This window comes from Cricetulus griseus, chromosome 8 (assembly GCF_003668045.3).
Source record: "Cricetulus griseus strain 17A/GY chromosome 8, alternate assembly CriGri-PICRH-1.0, whole genome shotgun sequence".
Taxonomy (NCBI): Eukaryota; Metazoa; Chordata; class Mammalia; order Rodentia; family Cricetidae; genus Cricetulus; species Cricetulus griseus.
This window is the reverse complement of record NC_048601.1, coordinates 28,805,572-28,829,992: the sequence shown is the minus strand read 5'-3', so window position 1 is coordinate 28,829,992 and position 24,421 is coordinate 28,805,572. Positions and strand designations below refer to the sequence as shown.

The window sequence follows — 24,421 nt, the reverse complement described above, 5'->3', positions numbered from 1 at the left end:
CCTGTACATCATCATCATCATCATCATCATCATCATCATCATCATCACTATCATACAACAAAGTACAACACTGGTTACTGCCCTGCTGTAAGATAAAGCACAAAAACACAAAAGACAAGACACTTGAGCAGCCATGTCCAAGTTAAGTAATTTTTGGTCATATAGTTCACCTATCACCTCTTTTTTTCCTATAAAATCAAAGCCTGCAACAAAGTAGAAATAAAAATATGGTTTGAGGTGTAGCTTAATGGTAGCCAATAGCTGGGCAGGAAGAGCTTAGGCGGGAGAGCTAGCCTGAGAGATACGAGGAAGAAGGGCAGACTCGCCAGTGAGATGCAGAGGAAGCAGGAGATGAACATGTTGTGCTGAAAAAAGGTACCACTATGTGGTAGAGCATAGGTAAAAAGTATGGGTTACTTTAAGTTGAAAGAGCTAGTTAGCTATCAGCTGAACATTTATAATTAATAATAAGTCTCTGTGTGGTTATTTGGGAGAGGGTTGGCGGGACAGAAAAGTCAGCCCACAGATGACCTAGCTTTTAAAAAAAGAAACTTATTTGTAGTTTTTTTTTTTTGAGACAGGGTTTCTCTGTATTGTTTTGCAGCCTGTCCTGGAGCTTGCTCTGTAGACCAGGCTGGCCTCGAACTCACAGAGATCCACCTATCTCTGCCTCTAGAGTGGTGGGATTAAAGGCGTGCACCACCAACGCCTGGCCTTATTTGTAGTTTTATTTATGTGTTATATGTGTGTCTGCTACATGTTTGTTCATGTCAGTCAACGGGAGCCAAAGGTGTGTATCATAAACTCAGGAGCTGGAGATACAGGCAGTTGTCAGTCACATGATGTGGGTATTGGGAACTGAACTTGGGTCCCCTGAAGAGCAGCAAGTGCTTTTGATTGTTGAGCTTTTGATCTTTTTGCTTCTACCTGACAAATGCTGGAATTACAGATGTCTACCATTACCAATTTATTCAACACTTATGATAGAAAGCTCTCTACCAACTGAGCCACATCCCTTGGCTCTCAAAGTGTCAATGAGAACTGAAGAAGATTAACAAAAGGAAGCAGATTGGATGGCTGCTTAGCATTTTCACCATTGGAAGCAAGCTTGTTGCTGTTGTCTTTAGAGCTAAGTGGTTATTTTGGACACAAAGTCACCTCATAAAAGTAAAGTTTTAAAACATCACTTTTACTTTTAAGAGGTGAAAGGAAATTTATTTGTTCAAACCCAGATGTCTAGTAAAGTACTGGAAACTTCTTCTAGTTAGGATCTGGAACAAGATCAAGAATTGCAAGGCTTTATGTGCAGAGATGCAGCCTCACACAGATTGTTTCTTGATCTACATGAGGCTGCCAGTCTTTGGCCCACAAGTTTGGATCTGAGTAATTATTATTGGGAGGTTATCATTTTTCTACACGGAAGACAGGACACAAATTTGAAGACTGGATAAAAGTGGTCCAAAAGAAATCTATGATGCAAAGTGAAAAACCAGACTCAGTACAGGGTGTGGGTGGTCATGGGTAAGGTTCCGGGTTCCATACCTACAGCAAGAATGAATGACCCACTCTGAACTTTGGTGCAGATTCTGAATGAAGAGCACTGAGCTCTTTGAGTACTCTCTAACTGCATCAGAATGACTTAATGCTATGTCTACTCTCATCCAAATGTCCCAGTTCTTAATAAATGTCACAGACACATTTATCTGGATTTATTTCCAGTTTTTCTACACCTATTGCTCACATAAGTATGTTTAAAGTCAAATACCCACAAGGGTCACTACATTTTGGCTGGGCTTTATCTTTAGCTATTTACAAAGTTCTCAGGATTAAGATGTTTTGAATCCAATGCAGTACAGTGAAGGCTTCCATGATTATGCATCATGATCTCAGTGGATTGAAGAACTATCCCAGATAGCATGAGCTGCATTTTTTTTTAAAGATTTATTTATTTATTATGTATACAACATTCTGCCTCCATGTATGCCTGCACACCAGAAGAGAGCATCACATCTTATTACAGACGGTTGTGAGCTACCGTGAGTGCTGGGAATTGAACTCAGGACCTCTGGAAGAACAGCCAGTGCTCTTAACCTCTGAGCCATCTCTCCAGTCCCCCCCCTCCCCAGCTGCATGTTAAAGCCATAAACTGGAATAGAATACCCGAGGAGTTAAGAATGTTCCATCTGTGTGTGGTTTTTTTGTTTTTTTGAGACAGGGTTTCTCTGTGTAGCTTTGGAGCCTATCCTAGCACTTGCACTGGAGACCAGGCTGGCCTAGAACTCACAGAGATCCCTCTGCTTCTGCCTCCCGAGTGCTGGGATTAAAGGCGTGCACCACCACCACCCAGCTCTGTGTGTGATCTTAGGAGTCATTTAACTCCTATCAGTAATGACTGATGCAGAACTCCTGTGGCTGTTACAGACAGATCTGAACACTGGACACTCTAGAGACAGACATCTTTTAAATTCACTTCTCCATATTCAAAGAGAAGGGAACAAATAATTTAGATTTTAAATATTATATAACTTACCTATACCGCTCTTCCTGTAAGGTCTGCATTATTAAGGAGTAGTCCCTCTGATAATGTTCCTTGAGGGTCTCGAAGGATTCTTCCAGTCTGGCCTGGGTTTCCCGGATCTCTTGGATCTCATGCAGTAGTGCATCAAACCCTGAGCTCTGCATGTCTAGGGTGTTTGTTTTGGAACTTGATGCTCCTACAGCAATGCCCCCAGTGGTACTGTTGGCACCTACTGAGCCTGAAGTGGCACTAGAACAATCTTCCTCACTACCATATTTTGGACTTGACTGAAAGTTCGAAATCACCCCTAAAGCCTTTCCCCCATCATCCACTTGTCCTTCCTCTAATGAGTCCTTCAGGTTAGGGATGTTGTCTGCACTGCCAAATTTGTTCCGAATCAGTGAGGCAATCTCTCTGGGCTTGGAGACCACAGCCCCTGCTGCTGAATGGGTAGCCTGGGAGAAGCTGGAAAATCCACCTTTGACGCTGTCCACCACACCTTCACTGAAGCCAGTCACTTTTGCGCCCACATCCTTCAGACCCTGGTGCATGTCCCTGAAAACATCCTTGGGCTGCCGGGGGATTCCGTTCTGTTCCACCTCACGGAGCTTGCGGTGGTAATGCTCAAGCTTCTTCTGCAGCTGGAGGATGGTCTGTGCAGATTTCTGGTTTTTCTTCTCAAACACCTGTTTGATGCGAGCAGCCTGCTGCTTGTCTGCACTGTTGGCAAGCTTCAAGTATTCAGCAACGTTGTCGTCTCGGGCTGTTTGTGCAATCTTGATCTGTTCTGTGAGCTTTAGGATCTTCTGCTGCAGGTGTGCAATGGCAGCTTTTGTGCGCTGAGGGTCTGGTATTCCATCCACAGACTCGGTGTGGATGCTGCCATCAGTGCTAGAGGCCACGGCACTGGAAGTCTGGGCGAGGCTGCTTACTTCCAAACGCTCGATCTATCATTTTAAAAGCAAGAGGTGGATATTAGAAGCAGTCCAGAATCAATGTGCCAAAATGTGCTGAAAATCTGTCTATGCTCAACTATTAGCACAAATGACTGACCTGTACATCCCCTGGCCTGTAAAAGTCCTGCTGCCCCCTTTGCTAGTCTTTATACAGCATTTCTTTAAGTAACAAAGCTCCCTTTGTGGGTTGAAAGCATGAATTAATTCATATTCTTATGTATACTTCTGATCAGAAGCAAATCTATGTAAGACAGCATGTCAGCTTTTCAATGTAATTCTACGAAAATCATCTGAGCCACACTCACAGATTGGTCCCCTGAAAATGCTAGCAATACATATGTTGATACTGAGATAAAAGCATCCGATTGTCATTACAATGTTTGTTTGTATAAGTCACACCCAGGGTAATGAGATCATTTTCTATTCTTGGAACATTTTGCTGCAGTGGGAAGACAGGCAGAGGCTAGACTGGGGAGATGCTGTTGAACGGTACTGAATTAAGATAACTGTGGTGTACCCAGAAGATAGTGTGGACAGGGGCAATGAGAGGTAAGTGATTAAACAAATCAGGGACTAAGGTTAAATCATTTTGAGCCAAAACTTTGTGTTTTATTCAATAAAAGTTTTAGCTTGGGTAAAGAACTACAAACCTCACACACTATCCTTTCATATGGGTGAGTGTCACTGAAAGGAATAGAAGAAAATACAACCGCTTAGACTTGAAAGCTTAAACTCCTACATGTCAAAGCAGTTAGCTGAGGCTGGAGGAGGACAATGTTCTTACACCCTAGGGGTGTACTGCAGTGGTGAAGTACTTGTTTAGCACATATAAGGCCCTGGGTGTGATGCCTAATATTGAGAAAATAAAACACAACAACAACAAAACAACAGTATTCTTTTCTTCCTATTTCAATGAAACTGAATGTTGGGGCTAGGAATGCAGATAGATCAGTGGAAGAGCCCTGTTTCCTTCCCATCCGTAGCACAACAAGAGATGAAACTTGACAGAGACTAGTACAGTGACTTTTTTTTTTTTTTTTTTTTTTTTTTTTGGTTTTTTGGTTTTTTCGAGACAGGGTTTCTCTGTGTAGCTTTGGAGCCTATCCTGCACTTGCTCTGGAGACCAGGCTGGCTTCGAACTCACAGAGATCTGCCTGCCTGTCTCCCAAGTGCTGGGATTAAAGGAGTGCACCACCAACGCCCGGCTGGTACAGTGACTTTTCCATTACTTCCTTCCCATACTGATTGACCTTTAAGGAGTACAGTGGCTGGAGACTGCAGAAGGGAGAGGCAGTCAAAGGCCCAGATGGACAAGGTGTGAAGAGAGCTTCAGGAATAGCTCCCAAAAGCCCTTGCTCTTCAGTGTTCCAAATCTAGCTGTACAAGTTGATTTCCTTTCTAATATTTAGTATCTTTTAACTAAAGTGCATATACCATTCTGCTTATCCAGTTCAATAACTTAAGTTCAAACTCTACTACAGAATATATGGAACAGAGATATGAAGATTCTTCAAGCAAGCTTCCCTATGTTCAAGTTTATGAATCTTTGAGATCAAAACTAACATACTGGGTAATGGCACATACTGTAGCCAAGGCTGATAACCTGAGTTAGAGACTAGAATCAAAGTTCAACCATTTAAAAATAAACTAATAATTTTCAATATATGAACATTTATAAATGATCATATTTTGGTTAGAATTCTGTTTCTCTATAAAATAACTAAATGAAACATATTCTCTTTGATTCCTGTCCTACCTGGGGCCAGTATGTCCTCCCATGAAGAGTTCCTACAGAGACATCAACATGCCTGTAAGAGGACGCTGACACTAGAAACTGGAAATTAATGGAATATCCAGTAATACTTCTCTATTTTGAAAGGTACCCATTTTAAAATGGGGAAAAACCCAGAAATGGAGCAGGAACCAAGTCTTGGAACTCAGAGATCCACCTGCCTCTGGTTAACAAGTGCTGGGATTAAAGGTGTGTCTGGCAAATGTTATCATTTTCTAGAGTAAAGATCCTATCACTAAACTAAACCCAAGTGATTTTCTGATCACAATTATGTGACAACCAAATTCCCAAATAGGCCAGTTTCCATTAGCTAAGAAAGTTCCCTGTGCTTCATCCCTTTCATAAAAAGGTATCCTGGGGCTGGAGAGGTGGGGCTACTTACTGCACACAGGGCTTAAGAGCTCTTGCTGCACAATCAAGAAAAGCTGAGTTTAGATCCCAGCACCCACGTTAAAAAAAAAAAAACAAAAACTGGACATGGCTGTGTGAATACTGGTGGGGGCAGAGACAGGAGGATTGCTGGGGTTTGTTGGATGGCCTCAGGTTCAATGAAAGACCCTGTCTCAAGGGAATAAAGCAGAAATGAAAGGACGATCTATCACTTCCCCTGGTCTCTGTATGAGTACACACCCACATCCACACATCTCTCCTCTCTCTCTCTCTCTCTCTCTCTCTCTCTCTCCCCCCCCCTCTCTCTCTGCTTTTGAACCACAAAATATGTGGTTTAATTTACATAATCATGAGGTAATGGTAGCAGGGATTAAGACAGAATATTTGACTTTTAGTAAACTGCCTCCAAAAATCCAATGTGCAGGGTTTTTGTTTTGTTTGTTTGTATTGAGACAGGGTCTCACTTTATCCAAGGCTACCCTGGGTTTCACTATGCAGCTCAGGCTGGCATGGAACACATGGTGATCCTCTTACTTCAGTCTCCTCAGTGCTGCAAATACAGATATTTGGGATACCATGCCTGGTCAAATTTGCAAATTATAATCCCCAGAGACTCATAATCTTGGCCTTAAGAACTACAAAGGAATCTGTCCCCATAGTCAGTAAGCAGTGAACTTAAGATGTTCTGGTTGGCCCCATGGACTTGTGCTTTTCTGCCTGTACATCATAAAGCACAAGTGTTGAAAGTTTCTGTTCCACCTGGTCCTGCAACTGATTAGTCCCAAATAAACACACAAAGACTTATATTAATTTACAAACTGTTTGGCCAATGGATAGGGGTTCTTATTGGCTAGCTCTCTCTTAATTATTAATCCATTTCTATCAATCTAAGTATTCCCACGTGGCTCTTGGCTTACCTGGTAACACCCTGGCATGTTACTCCTTCTGCCTCTACATGGCGTCTCTCCCTGGCGGCTCTTCTCTGCCTTCCTCTCTCCAGCTTTCTCCTGGTCTGGTAGCCTTGCTTATCTTCCTGCCTGGCTACTGGCCAATCAGTGTTTTATTCATCAACCAATAACAGAAACATATATACAGAAGGACATCCCCCATCATCCTGTTTTATGAGTCAGGTTGCTTTGCTTTCAGTTTTGCATCAGCTCCTTGAGGCTGGACTTGGTCAATAACTCTCACACTTCAAGACTATCAAAAACAAAGAAACCAGTAGTTTACTAGCACTTGTGTAGAAGGCATAGCTCACCATGTCATGTTTTCCACCTAGCAATAACACAAGTACAACTGGCTGGATTGCTTTGTCCTGTGCAACTCTGACTTTCTGTTTGCTGTATAAGAACTTCACTCTGAAGTGGAAAGGTGACTTCCATTTGCTTTGTCAGTTTATCAATATCTCCTATACTATTCTCCCCTGTGTTGAGATTCAAAGCCAGGACAACTAGACAACTGCTCTACCACTGAGCCACATTCCCTCCTCTAACAGTGTTTAGCACTAGACATGAAGTCTTTGAGCTGATCCTTGAAGAACACCCCCATGGGGTTGAGTTGATCAGTTCACTTCTGTGTATCTTCCATACATTTTTTCTTTTCACTGTTGAGAGAGATCTTTCTCTTAAAGTCTGTTATTCATCTATCAAATAGACCTTCCTTCTATCTCTTCTTCCTTTGTCTTCCTTCTTCCCTTTTCTCTTTTTAATATAGATCTCACCATGTATCCTCCAGTGGCCTAGAACTCATTTTATAGATCATGCTGGCTTCATACTTGAAGCAATTTTCCTGTCTCTGGCTTTCAAATGGTAGAATTACTGGTGTGAACCACAATGCCTATCTCAAATAATTTTTCTTTTTTAAAGGATTTTTAAAAATTTATGTATTTGAGCCTGATAGTAGTAGTGCATGCCTTTAATCCCAGCATTTGGGAGGCTGCGACAGGTGGATCTCTGCATGTTCGAATCCAGCCTGGTCTACAGATCAAGTTCCAGGATAGCCAAAGCAACACAGAGAAACCCTGTCTTGAGAAAAAAAAAAGTACCTGTTTGTCTGTGTGCCTATATGCATACACACACATAGATGTTCATGGAGGCCAGGTTTAAAATTCCCTGGAGCTGGAGTTGCAGGTGATTGTGAACCACCTGTGAGTGCTGAGCTCTACAGTCTCTTTAACTACTGATCCATCTTGCCAGTCCCATCAAATTTTCTTAAGTAGATGGCCTCTTAATTTCCTTCCCAGCCCGGAGGGAATGGCTATAAAAATAACACCCCTAGAAAGTCAACATAATAATTATATATATATATATATATATATATATATATATTATATATTTATTGTTTTTTTGTTTGTTTTTGTTTTTCGAGACAGGGTTTCTCTGTGGCTTTGGAGGCTGTCCTGGAACTAGCTCTTGTAGACCAGGCTGGTCTCGAACTCACAGAGATCCTCCTGCCTCTGCCTCCCAAGTGCTGGGATTAAAGGTGTGCACCACCAATGTCCGGTTATTCTTAACATTTTAAAACTATTTTTGGGTGGAGATACCATGGTATACATGTGTTGGTCAGAGGGCAGCTTTTGGGAGTCAGTTCACTCCTGCCATGTACACCCTGGGGGTGCTGAACCTGAGTTCAGTTGTCAGGTTTAGTGGCCAGTGCCCATTGAGCCACCTCACTAGTCCTCAGCCAACAAAGTCTTGTTTGTACAGCCACTACTGGGGTTGTATACTATTTTTTTTTTGGAGAGGGGTATTATCTAATACCTTGCATAGGCCCTATACATTGGGAGTAGGGGAGAGAATACTGTAAGGTTTTCTTTTTTTACTGAGACAGGGTTTCTCTGTGTAACTCTGGTTATCCTGGTACTCACTCTGTAGACTGGCCTCATAAAGTTTTCTCAAAACAAGAATAAATTTTCTGGCCAGGCAGTTATAGTTTCCTTAAGCCCTAAAAGTGGGCTTTGAAGCACACCTGGCAGTGCTGGTGGTAGCTGAGTTTTGTGTTAGCAGGAAATCAGTCCTGTGTGAGGAGCTGGAAGCAGTAGCCTTAGGTCCTCCAATGGATGCTCTGTAGTTGAGTTCCTAATCTGAACTGATGGCAACCTGTAATCCTAACACTAGGGAGGCAGACACTAGAGGATCGCTGAAAGTTCAAAGGCAGCCTGGTCTATACAGAGAATTTTAGGTCAGCCAGAGCTAGAGTTAAGACCTCATCTGAAAAAAAAAAAAAAAAAAAAAAAAGCCATTCCATCAGATTCTTGCTGCCATTACAAGGTTTTTCCTCCCCTATGTCTGAATAGAAAACACTATACTGATCACTCTAGGGAAACTAGAGCCTTCATTTCTATATTCTGACTTCATTTTTCTTTGTTTTAAAAAAGATTTATTTTCATTCTTTTTTTTTTGTATATGTCTCTACGCATATATATCATGTGTGCAGGTGCCTGAAGAGGCTAGAAAGAAGAGTCAGATCCCCTGGAACTAGATTTATAGGTGTTTGTGAGCAACCTGACATGGATGCTGGGAACTGAACTGGGTCCTCTGGGAGAACAGTAGGTATCCCAGCTGCTAAGTCATCTTTCCAGCCCCTGACTTCAGTTTTCTATGTATACATCTTTACCCTTGTATGTTAGGGATTTTTTTAAAATATATTTTTGAGGTTTTCTATGTATCTAGCATCATGACAAACAAAATTGTGCATAGAGGTTAGGATTCTGTGTTCTGTTTACTGACATTAACCCAGACTGGTCTTTGCCCATGGCACTTTTCCTGTGTTAGCCTTCCATATGCTAGGACTACAGCACCATTACTTTTCTTTCTCTAAAAAACAGCAACTGCGCACTGCACTAATGGTGCTCAAGAATTCATCACAGACTTCCTGATTCTGTCTCTAGATTGCCATTTCCTTGCTGAAAGCTGACTGGCTCTCAAGAAGGATAGCCTCTGCTCTTCTGACAGATCAAAATCTGCAGCATGTAAGCACACCCTTTCTTCCCGTCCTTCTCCTCTCCTCATCTTTGAGCTCTCTCAAATAACACAGTAAACATCATTTTCTTCAAACAGGAACATAAAGTATGTCATTTAATTTATTTGGTGCAGGGGCTCTAACTCAGAACCTTGCACATGCTAAGCAAGTGCTCTACCACTGAGCTAGCTGTAGTCCTTTTCATCAAGTTTTAGATGGATCTCACAAAGTCACACAGGCATTTCCGAGATTTAAAATGGAGGCAGCTGTTGTTCCTAACAGGTGTAAGAAATCACTAACATTGAGGTATCAGAAGATCCTGGGTAAGGCACACTGATATCAATTAAGATAACAAGCATGCTGAATGCTTCAGTCTCTGTGAAGCAATCTGAAATGGAAGGCTCTGCTTCTGCACTTCTCCAGTCAGTATGGGGTTGCATATAGGCTGCATGCAGAAGTGAAGGACCAGTACTGTCTGAAAGAGCGAGAAATGTAAATACTATTCTCCCACCCCAACATATAGGGACCCTTTAGGAAAAGACACAGGCGTTCTTCCTGTATTGTAGTGTTGATACCTCTCATTCAAATCCACTCTGTGACAACCTTCCCCCTCCCTCCCTCCCTCTCTCTTACCCTCCTCCTTTCCGGTTGCTTTTGAGCCAGAATTTCTACTCTTTGCTTAGGCTGGCCTTGAATGTTTGGTGATCCTCTAACCTTTGCATTCCAGTGTTGAGATTATAGTGAGTTACCACATTTGGCTCTTTTTTTTTTTTTGTGGTTTAGTTTTCTGATTTTGGGGTGTAGGGGGTGGTCAGAGTCTCACTTTGTAGACCAGGCTGGCCTAGAACACACCGTGTAGCTATGTTCTCCAACCGAAACCCTCCTTCAGGAATGAAGTTTTTCTAAGACTTGGGAAGCAAAGGAAATTTCGAAGGCCCAGGGATCTTGAAAAGTCATCGAATTCAATGCTCTCCCCAAGATTACAGATTATAGAAGCAGTAATAATCACTGGGAGTAGGATTCGTGGAACTGACTACAAATGGGCAGATGCTCCAGGGATATTGCTTTTGTCAGTTGTCAACCACTCAGGGCAGTTCTTTAGTGATGCAGCTGCCTTTACATCACCCACACTTTTGTAAGTAACACAAACTACTTGGCTTGCCAAGGTGAACGTGGGTTAAGTAGTTTCTTTGGTCTGTTGTTGGTGTTATACCTGAGTGAACAGACATTTACTCACATTTCCCCAGGAAAAGTCATACAACAGTCACAGAGGTTGGTCTCAAACTTGAAGAAACAGTTCTCTTGCCTCTGCCTCACAAATGCTGGGAATGGAGGTGTATACCATTAGGCCCATCACATCAAGTTACATCATCTTTTTTTTTCCTCCTCCCAAGACAGGGTTTCTCTTTGTAGCCTTGGCTGTCCTGGAACTCGCTTTGTAGATCAGACTGGCCTCGAACTCAAGAGATTCACCTGTCCCTGCCTCCCGAGTGCTGACATTAAAGAAGTGTGCCATCACCACCCATAAAATTACTTCATCTTAAATGCCAATAATAACCACACAGATTCTGGAATTACTCTAAATGATGGGAAAAGGAAAAGGGAAAACGCAGGGAACAAGACCAGCTAATATGGATGCTAGTCCTATCATGTCTTGATCAATCATTTCACAAATGGTAAATAATAGCAAGACCTCAATTTTCTCACAAATTAAAAACAAACTAAAAGGAAATGATGAAAGGACAAATTCAGGGTTTTTTTTTTTAAGCTCTTAAAGATATTTTGTATTCTTTCTGAACTGTTTCTGTTAAGAATGTGAAGGGACGGACGCAGAAGCACATGGTGCTGCGGCACTGTAGATGTGGGCTATTAACACACATGCTCGGACGCAGGCGCCGAGAGCCTTCCACTGTTCAACTAATTCTATGTTTGCTTTATGTAAAAACCACTTAATAAAGGTAGAATCTCTGCTCTCCAAGAACACATGCTCTAACCATGAAACCTAATCCTCAATTCAGAGGAAGATCCAGTTAAGACAACATTTGCCAAGAGGCTCCCTGAAAGTGCCGGGTGTGGCAATGCAGGCTTGCAACACCAGCACTTGGGTTGAAGCAAGTGGACTGAGCTTAAAGAGATTATCTCAAAAACTATCAAACACAGCAAAACCAGGGAAAGGAAACAGACAACGCTTCTGGAGAGAACAATGAAATGAGCCTCAAGAGAAGTTTTTGACAGAAGGAATAAGGAAAGACCTTTCAGGCTGAAAGCTCAGAAGAATGGCACTGAAGTGAACCTTAGGATGACAGAGTAACCTAGGCTGTAACAGCATGACACAGGAAAAGGCTATGGTAGGAGACAAGCTTCAACCCACAGGTCTGAACTACTGTCTTAGACTGTATCCCCAGATCATCACTGAAGGTTTCACAATGAAGACTCAGAGTATATCACAACCCTACTGGAACTCTCTTCAAAGCCTTCTTCTTGACAGTAATTACTGTTCACAAGTTAAACAAGCCAAGATGCAAAGTGCACCACAGTCCAGCAGCGCCTCTGACATCGTCTGCTTCTTACCACACCCAACCTAACACCAAGTCCCATCAACTTCACTCCAAATTTCCATCAGGGTGCATAATGCTCTGTACCCATCCCTACTGCCACCATGTCAGGACAAATTCTCAATGCCTCTCTTCTGGACTGAAGATCTGCCTGTATTCACTTAGGTTCTCCGTGGAGTTGAAGGGTAAGAAGGGAAAGGAAAAGCACAACTCTAAGGAGATGCTTACATTTGCTTAGCAGCCCTCCAGTTTTCAAAATACAGAGTAAGAGTTTTGGGCTGGGGTATACCTAGGTGGTGCAGTATTTGCCTAAACATGCATGAAGCTCCAGCATCCAAACCAATACCCTCAAACATTCCGAAGATCCTTGATCTAAATACCAAGAATCTGAATGTGGCCTCTGCAGTCTCATGCTGTTAGGCCCTGCATCTAGCCCTCCCCATCTCTAAGCCTCACCTGTATAATCTCTCACTTTTCACCTTCATCATATGGGCTTTCTCCACACCCCCAGTTCACTGTTTGCTCTCCCTCTGCCATGTGTGCACGTTACTGACTGCCAGTCTTTTCTGTAAGCTCCAGTGAGTGATTCTGCTGAATATTTACCAATGAATGAATCTTTCTGCCTTTATGAGGCTCATGGTTGAGTGGCAAGTGACAGAAACTCAGAAACCAGTAACCCAACTATGTTGACTATGGAAACCACCATGAAGAAAAGAACAAGGTACTTCGAGGAAAGGGGTAACAGAAGGAGGAAAGCTTCTTACTTCACATGGAAAGCTCAGAGGCTCCTATAATAGGGCATTCAAACTGAGCTCTCAAAGATAGAAAAGGAAGTCCTCACTTTAACCAGGCAAGAAGTGAGAGAAATCACTATTTCTGAAGGTTTCAAGTGCCAAGAGAACAGATGGGAATTTCATCATGGAGAGATACAAATAGTTTAAGAATGCTGCAATTCAAAAAGAGAAAAGGATTTATCTTTTCACTGCAGTGAAACTCTATGACCACATTGACCAAAAAGGCTTGAGGGAGAGCCCCAGGATACAGGGTAAACAGGCAGCCTCCATTCCCCAACCTAGAGGAGTATATGGATAGCTCTATTTGAGGCTTACATAACCAGTGAGTCAGCAGAAAGGCAGGTGTCAATGGACAGCTTCTGTGCCCATTCTAAGCTGCTAGGAAACTTGGCTGTGCCTGCTGTTGAGAGGAGGGGTCCAAGGACAAGATCTGAACTTGGCCAATGAAGCAAGTCACAGACCTCCAGCAACACATGGCCAAGTTACAGTGAAGAAAAAAAAAAAAAAACAACAAAACAAAACCTTTATCCTTAGAAAATATAATAGGATCCAACTCAGAATGGACTAGAGCCAGGTAATTCTGGCAGAACTTCATGAACCTAATGCTGCAATCTATTCTTTCTTTAAAAATTGAGACAGGGTCTCCCTATTTATTTATTCATGGCTGTCCTGGAACTCTCTATCAAGATCCATTTCTTTAACTTGACATAAACATCCATTTTAAGATTTCAAAATTAAGATGCTTAAATTTGCTAAAATCAAAACCTACACCTTAAAGAGAAAAATGTTCATTATCTTGTTTTAGGGGCCAAAATTACTTCAGGATTGTTGTCTTTTTCCTGGGGTGCTGGAGCTGAATGAGCCCTGGGTCTTGTGTTTCAGGGCTATTTTCTACAATTGTCTTTTCTCTAATAAGGGATACTATGTATTAACAGTAACAGAAAAAGGCTACATGACAGAATTGGGTCTGGTAGAGAAAAAGGTACAAAAGTGAACATAAAAGGAAATTCAATTATAATAGAGGGCAAAGAGATGCAGTTCAAACCACCACTGGATACTGAACAGAAATACCAATGAGACCTCTACCCACACACAGCATGGAAATAGCAGACTACTCATCTTGCCTTCCCTACAGCCTCACTCATGTTCTCAGCCTACTACTGTTCCAGGGGCAACCACCCAGTAACAAGATGAAGGCTTTAGTTTTCTTTCTCCACTGCAGGCTGGAGGAAAAATCCTAGGAAAAAATAAGGTAATTACAACTATCCGAAGACGTTTTCTAAAAAAGAAGAAAAAAGACTTAATTGTGAGGGAGCACCCCGAGATCTAGAAATGCCTAGTTTTTAACTGCTCATGGGTATTTGAGAAAAACCTGATGATTATATCTGAAGGTCACAACCTGGATAAACAGCAAAAATATCTTTTCTGGCTCTCTTGCTCATCCTTTTCCATCAAACATGATTCTGCAGAATGGATAACTGCTAAGATGCAATTCTATGTAGCTGATACAGAAAACAAAAACCAAAACCAAAACCAAGGAAACCCCTCATCATAACACATTTATCTTACCAAAAACCCCCGTCAGGCAGTCTGCTGATTTTGCTTGCCACAAAGCCCATCCTTCCTTTGTGAACACCAGAGCAAGCTTAGATTGTAAAAACAAATCATAACCTCTCTTGACTATAAGCGCTTTCCACTTGTTCCGGCTTCCAGATTGCAGAGGAGTGGTGGCAGATTGTCACTCTTGCACACTGTAAATGAGGGCAGCTACCACTGGGGACACATCCTCCACCAAAGGGCTGGGAACAGTGAAGCTTCTAGGCGATCCTTGGGCTTCTCACCGTCAAGATCAGAGAAGCGGCTTGCACACAACAGGCAGGTAAAGCTGCACCACATCAACACCCCACATAGCCAATGCTCTGCTGTGCAGTGCCCACATCAGTCTACATACAGTTCAGTTTTGTCTCCTGCATCCGTCGTCAACTCAGCAGCCTTATATCTGGACGTCTGGGAGGACTGTGCTGAATAAACAGAAAGCTTCAGCCTCCCTCCCTCCCTCCCTCCCTCCCCCCCCCTCTGTTTCTCTATGTGTGTATGCGCTTGCTCGATCGCTCTCAGTTTGCTAGGGCTGCTAAATGCAAATGAACAGTTTGATTCTGAGAGCAAAGACAGTATCTGTCGTCTCTCTGCTCCAGTTGTGAGCATCTTTTATAAAAGACAAAAGCTTCCAACTGGTTGGATTTAAAGCTACAGGACATTATTTTCACATTCACATTTCTCTCATTTAAATTAAGTATGGCTGAGGACAGCTGACAAAGTAAAACCAATTCTCAATAAAATAACACTCTGAGGTAGCTTGGTCCAATAAATATAAAAGGCAACCTACGCAGATTTCCATTAGCACCAGGAGAAACTGAGCCCCAGAAATTCTATCTTGGCCTCAAAGCTCCCAGAATGGTGTTATAAACACTTGTGGCCATTCCTGACTATTTATGTAGATGCTAGGACTCTAACTTAGGTCATCATGCTTTTGAAGAAAGCTCTCTTACCCATTTAGCTATCTCCTCCAGCCCCACCACTGTGGTTTCTATTCCTTCAGTTTGTTTTATAAATGCAAGTATTTTCTGTTACTCAAAACATTAGCTCTTGTGATTTCAATTTTTGAGAGTTAACACTTTTCTTTTTAAAGTAATGTCATATATTTGTACACTAAATAAACTTGATGTAACATTTTAAATAGTTACTTAAGTAATTATGTCCAACCTAGTATGAAATCTATTAGGGAAAATTTTTCTTTATAATTATATAGCTGAATTCTGGGGGTTATGGTCTCTCCTCTAGGCAGGTACTGTATTGTACATTTTACAAGGTTAATGTTACAATTCTAAAATTTGAAGCAAAATTGCTCCCACAGATAGGTATTTCCAATGCTCCTTTCCTTTGGGACACATGTGCAAGATTACATCTCCCATACCCACTAGTAATCTTGCGATCGGTTGTACCAATGGATTGTAAAAGAAAAGCAGTGAGTATGTCATCTGGTCAGAAGATTTCCAAGAAGCTCTCTTAGTTTCTCATTTTACCACTGTGACCACTGACGCATGTGAGACAAAGTGCCTTGGTTGTATGAGCCTCCACCATATGGACAGCAGCCCCAGAGAGTTACCTGGGCCTAAAGCAGACTTTTTGTGTGAGAAATGTTCACTGTACATTTATAAGTGGTTTGTTTTTAAAGTATATTTGAGAAATTGGCATAAAGTGTTCTTGTAATCTCAAGAGATGGAAGCAAGAAGATCAAGATTCAAAAGTCACCTTAGGTAGCAATAAGATGTTATCTCAAAGAATTAAAAAGGGGGGGGGGGCTGGAGATATAGCTTAGCAAGTATATAGCTTGTTGCCTGGCGAGCAACAAGCCCTGGATCATTCTCCAGGACTACAAAAGGAAACAAACAACAAACAGAAATGGAAAAGGTATAGTATCCAGGTATGATGGGAGCATACTTATATTCTCATTACTCCAGAGGTAGAAGTAGGAGGGTCAGGAGCTCAAGACCAGCCTGAGCTACATAGCAACTCTGAGGTCAGTCTCTGCTATATGAGATCCAGTATCAGTAACAAAGACAGACAGACACACCAAAAAAATTTTTTTTCCTTTAATAAATATAAGGAATTTAAAGATACTAATGGATTCAATTGATAGAATGGAGAGCTGAATAGATGAGCTGCCCGGAGAGGATGGACTTGTGGGCTACTATAGCCTGACCATGTAACTCTTTGCCTCTCAAAGTAGTGCCATTTTGATTTTGTTGACTTCTTGGTTCTCTCAAAATTCTTTCCTAATGAATTCTGGTTTTGTTTCCGGTTTATGCACTGGCTATTAATGAGTCCTCCCTGATGACAGCACTGAAACAGAATTTGGCTTTACCATCTGACTATATGGCAGTCTCTATTTTCTCTGTGGGGCGAGAAAACCACAGGCAGTTCAGTCTGTTAGGCTTTTCTTTTTGGCCACTTGTTATGTTGAGAGTAGTTCAATTAAGAATGTGGTACATATTGTGAATGAGAACAGCTCTTCTGGATGGGAACTGGTGAGGTCTCAGGAGTTTGTGTTTACTTTGGGACACGGCTGAGAAGGTATTAGAAGCTCACAGATCTCCATGTATCTGCTTGTAATTCAGAATGGCATGGCCTTTTACTATGTTAGCATGAAATGCTTCCTATCTTTAAGGGTAAGTTAGAGCATAATATCTCTTTTCTTCCCGCCCCCAGATAGGATCATTTGTATCAGAGACTAGTCTCAAACCTCTATGCAGGCTCTTAAAGCAGTAACTTTACTGGCTTTCTAAGCTAAATAAACACATAATTAAATTCCTATAATTAAAATCTCTAAATTCAAATCAAACAAACTCATGACTATTTAATACTTCAAACATGGTAAACAGGTAAAAAATCCAGGTAAAAAATCCACCTTATAGTTCAGAAACATTTAAAGAATTTGAATCCACAGGCTGGGGGAAGAGTGTGATACACTCAGTGACAGAGTGTGTACTTAGTATAGGTGACACCTGGAGTACAAAACAAAGATGACCACCACACACACACACACACACACACACACACACACACACTCTCTCTCTCTCTCTCTCTCTCTCTCATTCATATATATATATATATATATTTATTATGTACACAGTGTTCTGCCAGAATGTATGTCTGCACACCAGAAGAGGGCACCAGATCTCATTATAGATGGTTGTGAGCCACCATGTGGTTGCTGGGAATTGAACTCAGGACCTCTGGAAGAGCAGCCAGTGCTCTTAACTGCTGAGCCATCTCTCCAGCCCCAACCCTATGTTATTTAAAACCATTTTATTTATTTATTTTTGCAGCAATGGGGACTGAACTCAGATCATTATGTGTGGCGCTAAGTGCCTTTACCTGCTGAGCCATCTTGTTGGTCTGAAATGGTTCTTAGCTATCCTCTTCACCATATATATATATATATATATATATATATATATGTATGTATATAATTTTGGAATATATATATTGGAATAACATTAGGAATAAAGTGACAGAATTACAAAGTAATAAGTGTCTTTGTTTATGAAGAGAGAGGAAGAAAAAAACAGGCTGTTCTTTCTCCAAGTACAGTGGCAGCTTTTCCAAAATGTGAAAGAAGGAAAATGTAGAAAAACAACTGCATTTCCTTTGGAAATACACTGCTGAAAAGACACTGTAGAAACTGTTGCCATGTTTGTAAACTGAAGTTTTGGTGGGTGTGAGTCCTTGGCTTGCTGATCAATATCTTCATCTGCAATAAGAGACATTATTCATTTTTCTGGGTAATTTCCTCAGAAAACCAAAAAGACTTTCTGAATTATTTATTTATTTATTTATTTATTTATTTATTTATTTATTTATTTATTTATTTCTGTTTGTTGAGGCAAGAAAGGGACTCACATAGCCTAAGCTGGCCTTAAACTCACTATGTAGTAGAGGATAACCATAAATTGTCTCTACCTTCCAAGGGCCAGAATTACAGACGTACAGCAATACTCCCAGCTACCTTTCTGACTTTGTTATGGTCTGATTGATTAAAATACTGAGTAACACTATAGTACAGAAGGGTAACCATAATTCACTATAATTAGGCATTTTATAAAGAAACAGTAGCAAGGACTTTTGAAAGTGACAACAAAAGAGATGGCCAATGACTAAGAAGTTAGAACTAGCAATTACTTTAATTTGATCACTACAGATCATCCAAATAGATCTGATTATCATAGGTTTATAGTTCACTCAGGGGCATAGGTATGGTTCTGAGTTTGAATTCCAGCATCACAAGGAAACAAAAACCAAGGGCTGGAGAGATGGCTCTGACATTAAGAGCACTGGCTGCTCTTCCAGAGGTCCTGAGTTCAATTCCCAGCAACCACCTGGCTGCTCCCAGCCATCTATAATGAGACATAGTGCCCTCTTCTAGTGTGCAGACATACATGTAGGCAGAACTGTATTCATAATAAACAAATATTTTTTAAAAAAACCCAAAAAACAACCCCCCAAACAAAGGAAAACATCAGGTCCTAGAGAAAAAAGCTTATTTTCTTGGGAAGGCACTAAGGACCTTAGCAGGCCATTTCTTTATATGTTTGCATTATATCCTATCACCACACTGATTAAACAACCAGGTACTATTTCTCTTTCTCTCTCTCTCTCTCTCTCTCTCCCTCTCTCTCTCTCTCTCTCTCTCTCTCTCTCTCTATCTCTCTCTCTCTCTTCTCTTGGTTTTTCAAGACAGTGTCTTGGAACTTGCTCTGTAGATCAGGCGGTCTTAAAACTCAGAGATCCACCTGCCTCTGCCTCCGATGTTCTGAGATTAAATACATGGGCCACCACACCTGGCTTCAGGTATTGTTTGTATTTTAATCAGGGCCCACACTGACTTTGTTAACTTTTTGTTTTTGTGAGGTACAATCTCATTATGTAGCTCAGGCTAGCCTCCAATTCATGATCTTCCTGCCCCAATCCTGCAGTGGGATTAAAGGCCTATACCAGGGTGTGGTGGTCCACGCCTTTAATCTCAGCACTCAGAAAGCAGAGGCAGGTGGTCTCTGTCAATGCCAAAATGGTCTAAACAGAGTTCCAAGTCAGCCAGGACCACCAGTTGAGGGCATTGGGTGTGAAGTAAATGAAACAGTCATGGATGGCAGAAAACAGATTTGTAGGGAAGGCTTTAGGGGCCAGTCAGCTGGGAATCCGTAGCTCTCAAGGAATCTTCTGTGACCACTCTTCCACCCAGCAAACTAGTTCAGCTCAAAGTCCCAAGTTGTATTAACTTCCCACTGAAATTCAGGAAGAGAGAAATTTCTCAATTATGTAAAAGCTCACATCAGCCAATGGGTAGGGAAACAGAAAAAGCAAAGAGCTGGAAATGGTCTTATGAGCATCTAAATAGGGCAAGCATTTTCTTTTACTGTTAGAGCCAATTAGTTCAGAAAGGAGGACACAGAGTTTTTTTCCTGTGGCAGAGTTGTAAGATTTCCAAAAAGAATATTGGCACTGAGCATTTCAGACTAGCTAAAACAATACTTCAAAAATGAGTACAGGGGCTGGGCATGGTGGTACCTGTGTTTAATCCCAGTACTCAGGAGGCGGAGGCAGGTGGATCTCTGTGAGTTTGAGGACAACCTGGTCTATACAGTGAGTTTCAAGACGCCTGGGGCTATGTAGAGACCCTATTTCAGCAACAATGGAGTGTAGGGGGTAGTGGGGTGGCTCAGTGGGTGGAGGCACTCAATGATCTGAATTTAATGCCTAGAATCCATACAGGCACCCACACATACAAACAAACAAACAAATGTGAAAAGTGCAGTATTTAAAAAGTATTTGAGACTACCTACTAAGCCTCTGCCTATCTCAAAAGAACCACATATTATGATGTCATTCACTACTATCTGGTCCATCTTCTGTTTCTATAACAAAATCCCAGAACCATATGACTGATAGGGATAAAGTTCATTTAGCTCACAGTTCTGGAAGCTGGATGCAGAAGTGGGTAGAACTGTCACCTGGGTCAGGACTTTCCTGCTGTGCACTAACAAAGTACAGGGCATTTCATGGTGAGATGGGGCAACAATGCTGATGCTGCTCTCTCTTCATGAAGCTGCTTAGGCCACTGTGGAGGCCCCATTCAACTTTTATCTAATCCTAATTATTTCTCAATGGCTCCTCCAAATACCATTAACATTTGATGTGGGGAATCATGTTTTATCATATGAACTTTTAGGGGGTACATTCTAATCCATGGAAATCACCTTAAGGGCAAAGGGTTTCATAGTAACAATCATCATAAACCTTGCATGGTGACACATGGCCTTACATGAGGAAGTGCTGGTAAACTCCCAAGCAATCCCTTTAAACAAAAGAAGAGGTGTGTGGAAATTTACTTTGTAAAATGATTAGCTGGCGGTGATCCGTGGCACACGTCTTTAATACCAGCACTAGGGAGGCAGAGGCAGGTGGATCTCTGTGAGCCTGAGATCAGCCCGGTCTACAAGAACTAGTTCCAGGACAACCTCCAAAGCCACAGAAAAACCTTGTCTCGAAAAATCAAAAAAAAAAAAAAAAAGTTAAGAGTCCAATATTCTCAGAGTTTCAAAGAAATGCTTTCTGAATATTAAGACAATTAGCAGACTGAAGATAAAGAGCTATAACAAGAACAAAGAAGTAGGGTAAAAACTAGCTATCAGCTGGCAACTTACCAAAAGTTAATCTTTCTCAACCTCTTCGACCGTATTACAAACAAAGGAACAAATAACCAGTTTCTCAGCCTTTCACCCTTCCTCTTGAGACGCCATCACATGACAGTACTTAACTGTTTGGCAACATTAAGCTCAAGACACCAGGCCATAGTAAATCTGTTTGAGGTGTGCTAGTTCTTGTTTTCCCACCCCCCCCCCCCCCCTTTATTTTCGATGAGACAGGATTTCTCTGTATTGTTTTAGAGGCTGTCCTGGAACTCACTCTGTAGACCAGGCTGGCCTTGAACTCACAGAGATCTGCCTGCCTCTGCCTCCAGAGTGCTGGGATTAAAGGCGTGCGCCACCAATGCCCAGCAAATTCCACCCATGTTTTTAAACCATGCAACGGTTCATGGTAGCTCCCAAGTATAATCCCAGCACTGGGATGCAGAAGGATATCCAGGAGTTTGATGTCAGTCTTGTCTACAGAGTAAGATCTAGTCTCAAAAAAACATAGTGGGGGGATCAATATAGCACTGTCTCTAGTTTTTTCTTAACTTTGGCAGCTGCCTAAAAATAAACATTTTCCATCTTTCTAGGAATATGACAAAATTATTTTACCTCCTTATAATCTGATTAAAATCAATTTTCAAAATGCTTAAGATACTTACAAGGACCTGAGTTTAATTTCTAGAACCTAAATTTAAAAACAGCTTGTGTGGGGAAACAGTGAAGGGGCGGGTGTACTACCTACCACCTCCTAGTTTCTGACTGCTGTGACTAAAGGTGTGTATCATCACTGCCTGATAACTATAACTTGAGGCTGGCTTTGCTTTCTGAATCCTCAGGCAAGCTTTAATAAATCATAAATAATGTATCACTACATGGTACACATACATGCAGGCAAGATATGCATATGAATTAAATAAAAATATGTCTAAGTACTAATGATCTACTTTTAGGTTTAAAGGGCTTAGGCTTTTCACCTATCTTGTAAAGTTTCAAGGCAGCCATTCTTCAATTTTAAACTTGAGGAGCTAGAAATTAATGTGAGGGTACAATACTTTAAAGACTAAGGATTACTTAGAGATCAAGCTAAATCTAAGACCCACATTAGAAGTTCATGTGCTGCTTGCTGATAACTACGTTTTGTCTTCTCTGGTAGCTAATCCTAAGCAGTCAAGTCAATGACAATGAACTCACAGGCTGGTTATATAAATACAGAACTCTACTTGGAGGTCAGGCCTTTGCAGAGGCACCAACTATACATACCTATGTTAGCAATTACTGATCAGGAAGATACTGAATCAAAGGTCAAATGCTTTCTGTGACAAGATGGTGAGGGCCAGGGTATGTTCAATCTAAGTCCTTCATGTGTCCAGACTTCCAAGAAGTCTGTCCTCAGCCAAGTCAGTTTTGATCTATACTTGGCTCTCAACACAGTTGTAGAGTCATGTGCTAGTTAATTACATCCAGTTCTTTGTGAGATGATCAAGCCTTTATTTATTTATTTATTTATTTATTTATTTATTTATTGTCCCACACATGTGGAGGCCAGAGGCCAACTTGCAGGACTTGGTTCTCTCCTTCCACTTTGTGGGTCCTGGGGATCAAATTACTCAGGTCCATCAGGCAGGGCAGCAGGTGCATGCTGAGCCATCTTAACAGCCCTAGGAAACTGTTTTCTAAATCTAACTGAATATAAACAGAGGATGTATGCAGTTTGTGGCTTGAATATCTACTTCTGAGAGCCATAGGAAAATGTATTTCTTTAAAATTTTTATTTGATTTATTTACTCTGTATGTGTATGGTCAGAAGACAACTTCAGAACTCCTCCGGAAGTCAGTTCTCTCCTTCCATGTGGGTCATGAGGCTTTGTGGCAACTACCTTTAACCACTAAGCCATCTTACCTTATTTTGTGTGCATGTGTGTGTGTCAGGGGGTGGGTGGGTGCTTATGCATTAGGCTTAGCAGCAAGTGCTCTTACCTGATGAGACATCTTGCTGGCCCTTATATTACTTTATTTTAAAAGCCAGTTTATACAAGTCTGTCCATGTGTATGTATATACATGTACTCATTTGAGTACCCTAAATTGCAAGATCCTTAAGAGTTTTCTAGTGAAAGAGCCTTATTTCACAATAAGAAATAAAAGTGGGGGTACACTCACTGAACTACTGTTCCTATCTAGTTACAGCAGGATTGGCTTCACAAGCTAGGCCTCCCGAGTTTCACCTTCTCACCGTGATGTTACTCTTCATCAGAGATAACTGAGACTATGTAGCAGTGCAGCCCAGAGCCCTGGCCCCCAAATGGAAATGCTTCTTCTGCTCCGTCTGAACCATAACCACATGGCCAGTGAGATGTTTGTCATATTCTAATTCTGTTTTCACACCCCACAGTAGTTGAGCATGGCTCTTTGGATTTAGTTCCTACAAATGCCAAAAAACTGTTCTTAGCTGTAAGCTCTACATCCTCTTTCCTTCATTTAGTTCCAAAACTCAAAGGTAATCTGGAATGTAATTAATTCAATGGGGAATAACAACAAAACAAGTAACATAAGCAATTTACCACTGTTTCCACAATCATAAGGGACAATTATAAGATAAGCAAGTATTGGACAGCTTCGTTAAAAACCATCCCTGGGGGCTGGAGAGATGGTTCAGCTCTGGTAGACAATTGTTAAAACTGGCTGCTCTTGAAGAGAACTAGGGGATGTAATGCCCTCTTCTGGATTAGGAAAAATGCGATAAAAGCTCTGTCCTCTTTTGTTTTTCCAATCTCATGACCTGGCTCTACATTCATTTATTTACTCATCTATCCATTTATTCAACTATTAATTTGATTTATTGTTGTTTGAGGCAGGGACTGTTCGTTTGCTCATTCATTCATCATTCATTCATTCATGGTTGTTCAAGACAGGGTTTCTTTGTGTAGCCCTGGCTGTCCTGGAACGAACTCTGTAAATAAGGCTAGGCCTTGAACTCACAGATACCCTGAAGGTGACCTCTAGTTTCCACATCCAGAGGTTTGGATATGAGAAAAATGTTATTGTATCATAAAAAACCTCAAACAAAACAAACTACCCACTTAATAAAGCAACAGCCGGATGTACATGAAACTTAGGTTTAAAGTACACTGTATTTTAAACTTTAAAGTACACTTAGTACAGCATCTGTATGTGGCCAAGCTTGTTCTAAGCTGCTATGGTAA

At 41.3% G+C, this 24,421-nt stretch overlaps 1 protein-coding gene across 6 annotated transcripts in view; it reads right to left on the bottom strand.

Moving 5' to 3' along the window:
• The window catches only part of Tmcc1 (transmembrane and coiled-coil domain family 1), a 167,369-nt gene that overhangs the window by 15,162 nt on the left and 127,786 nt on the right, over positions 1-24,421 (bottom strand). For all 6 annotated transcript variants that reach the window (XM_027429194.2, XM_035448491.1, XM_027429192.2 and 3 more), the window contains one exon: positions 2,531-3,465. In XM_027429194.2, coding sequence (XP_027284995.2) covers positions 2,531-3,465 — 935 coding nt within the window. The remainder of the gene's footprint in view (positions 1-2,530; positions 3,466-24,421) is intronic.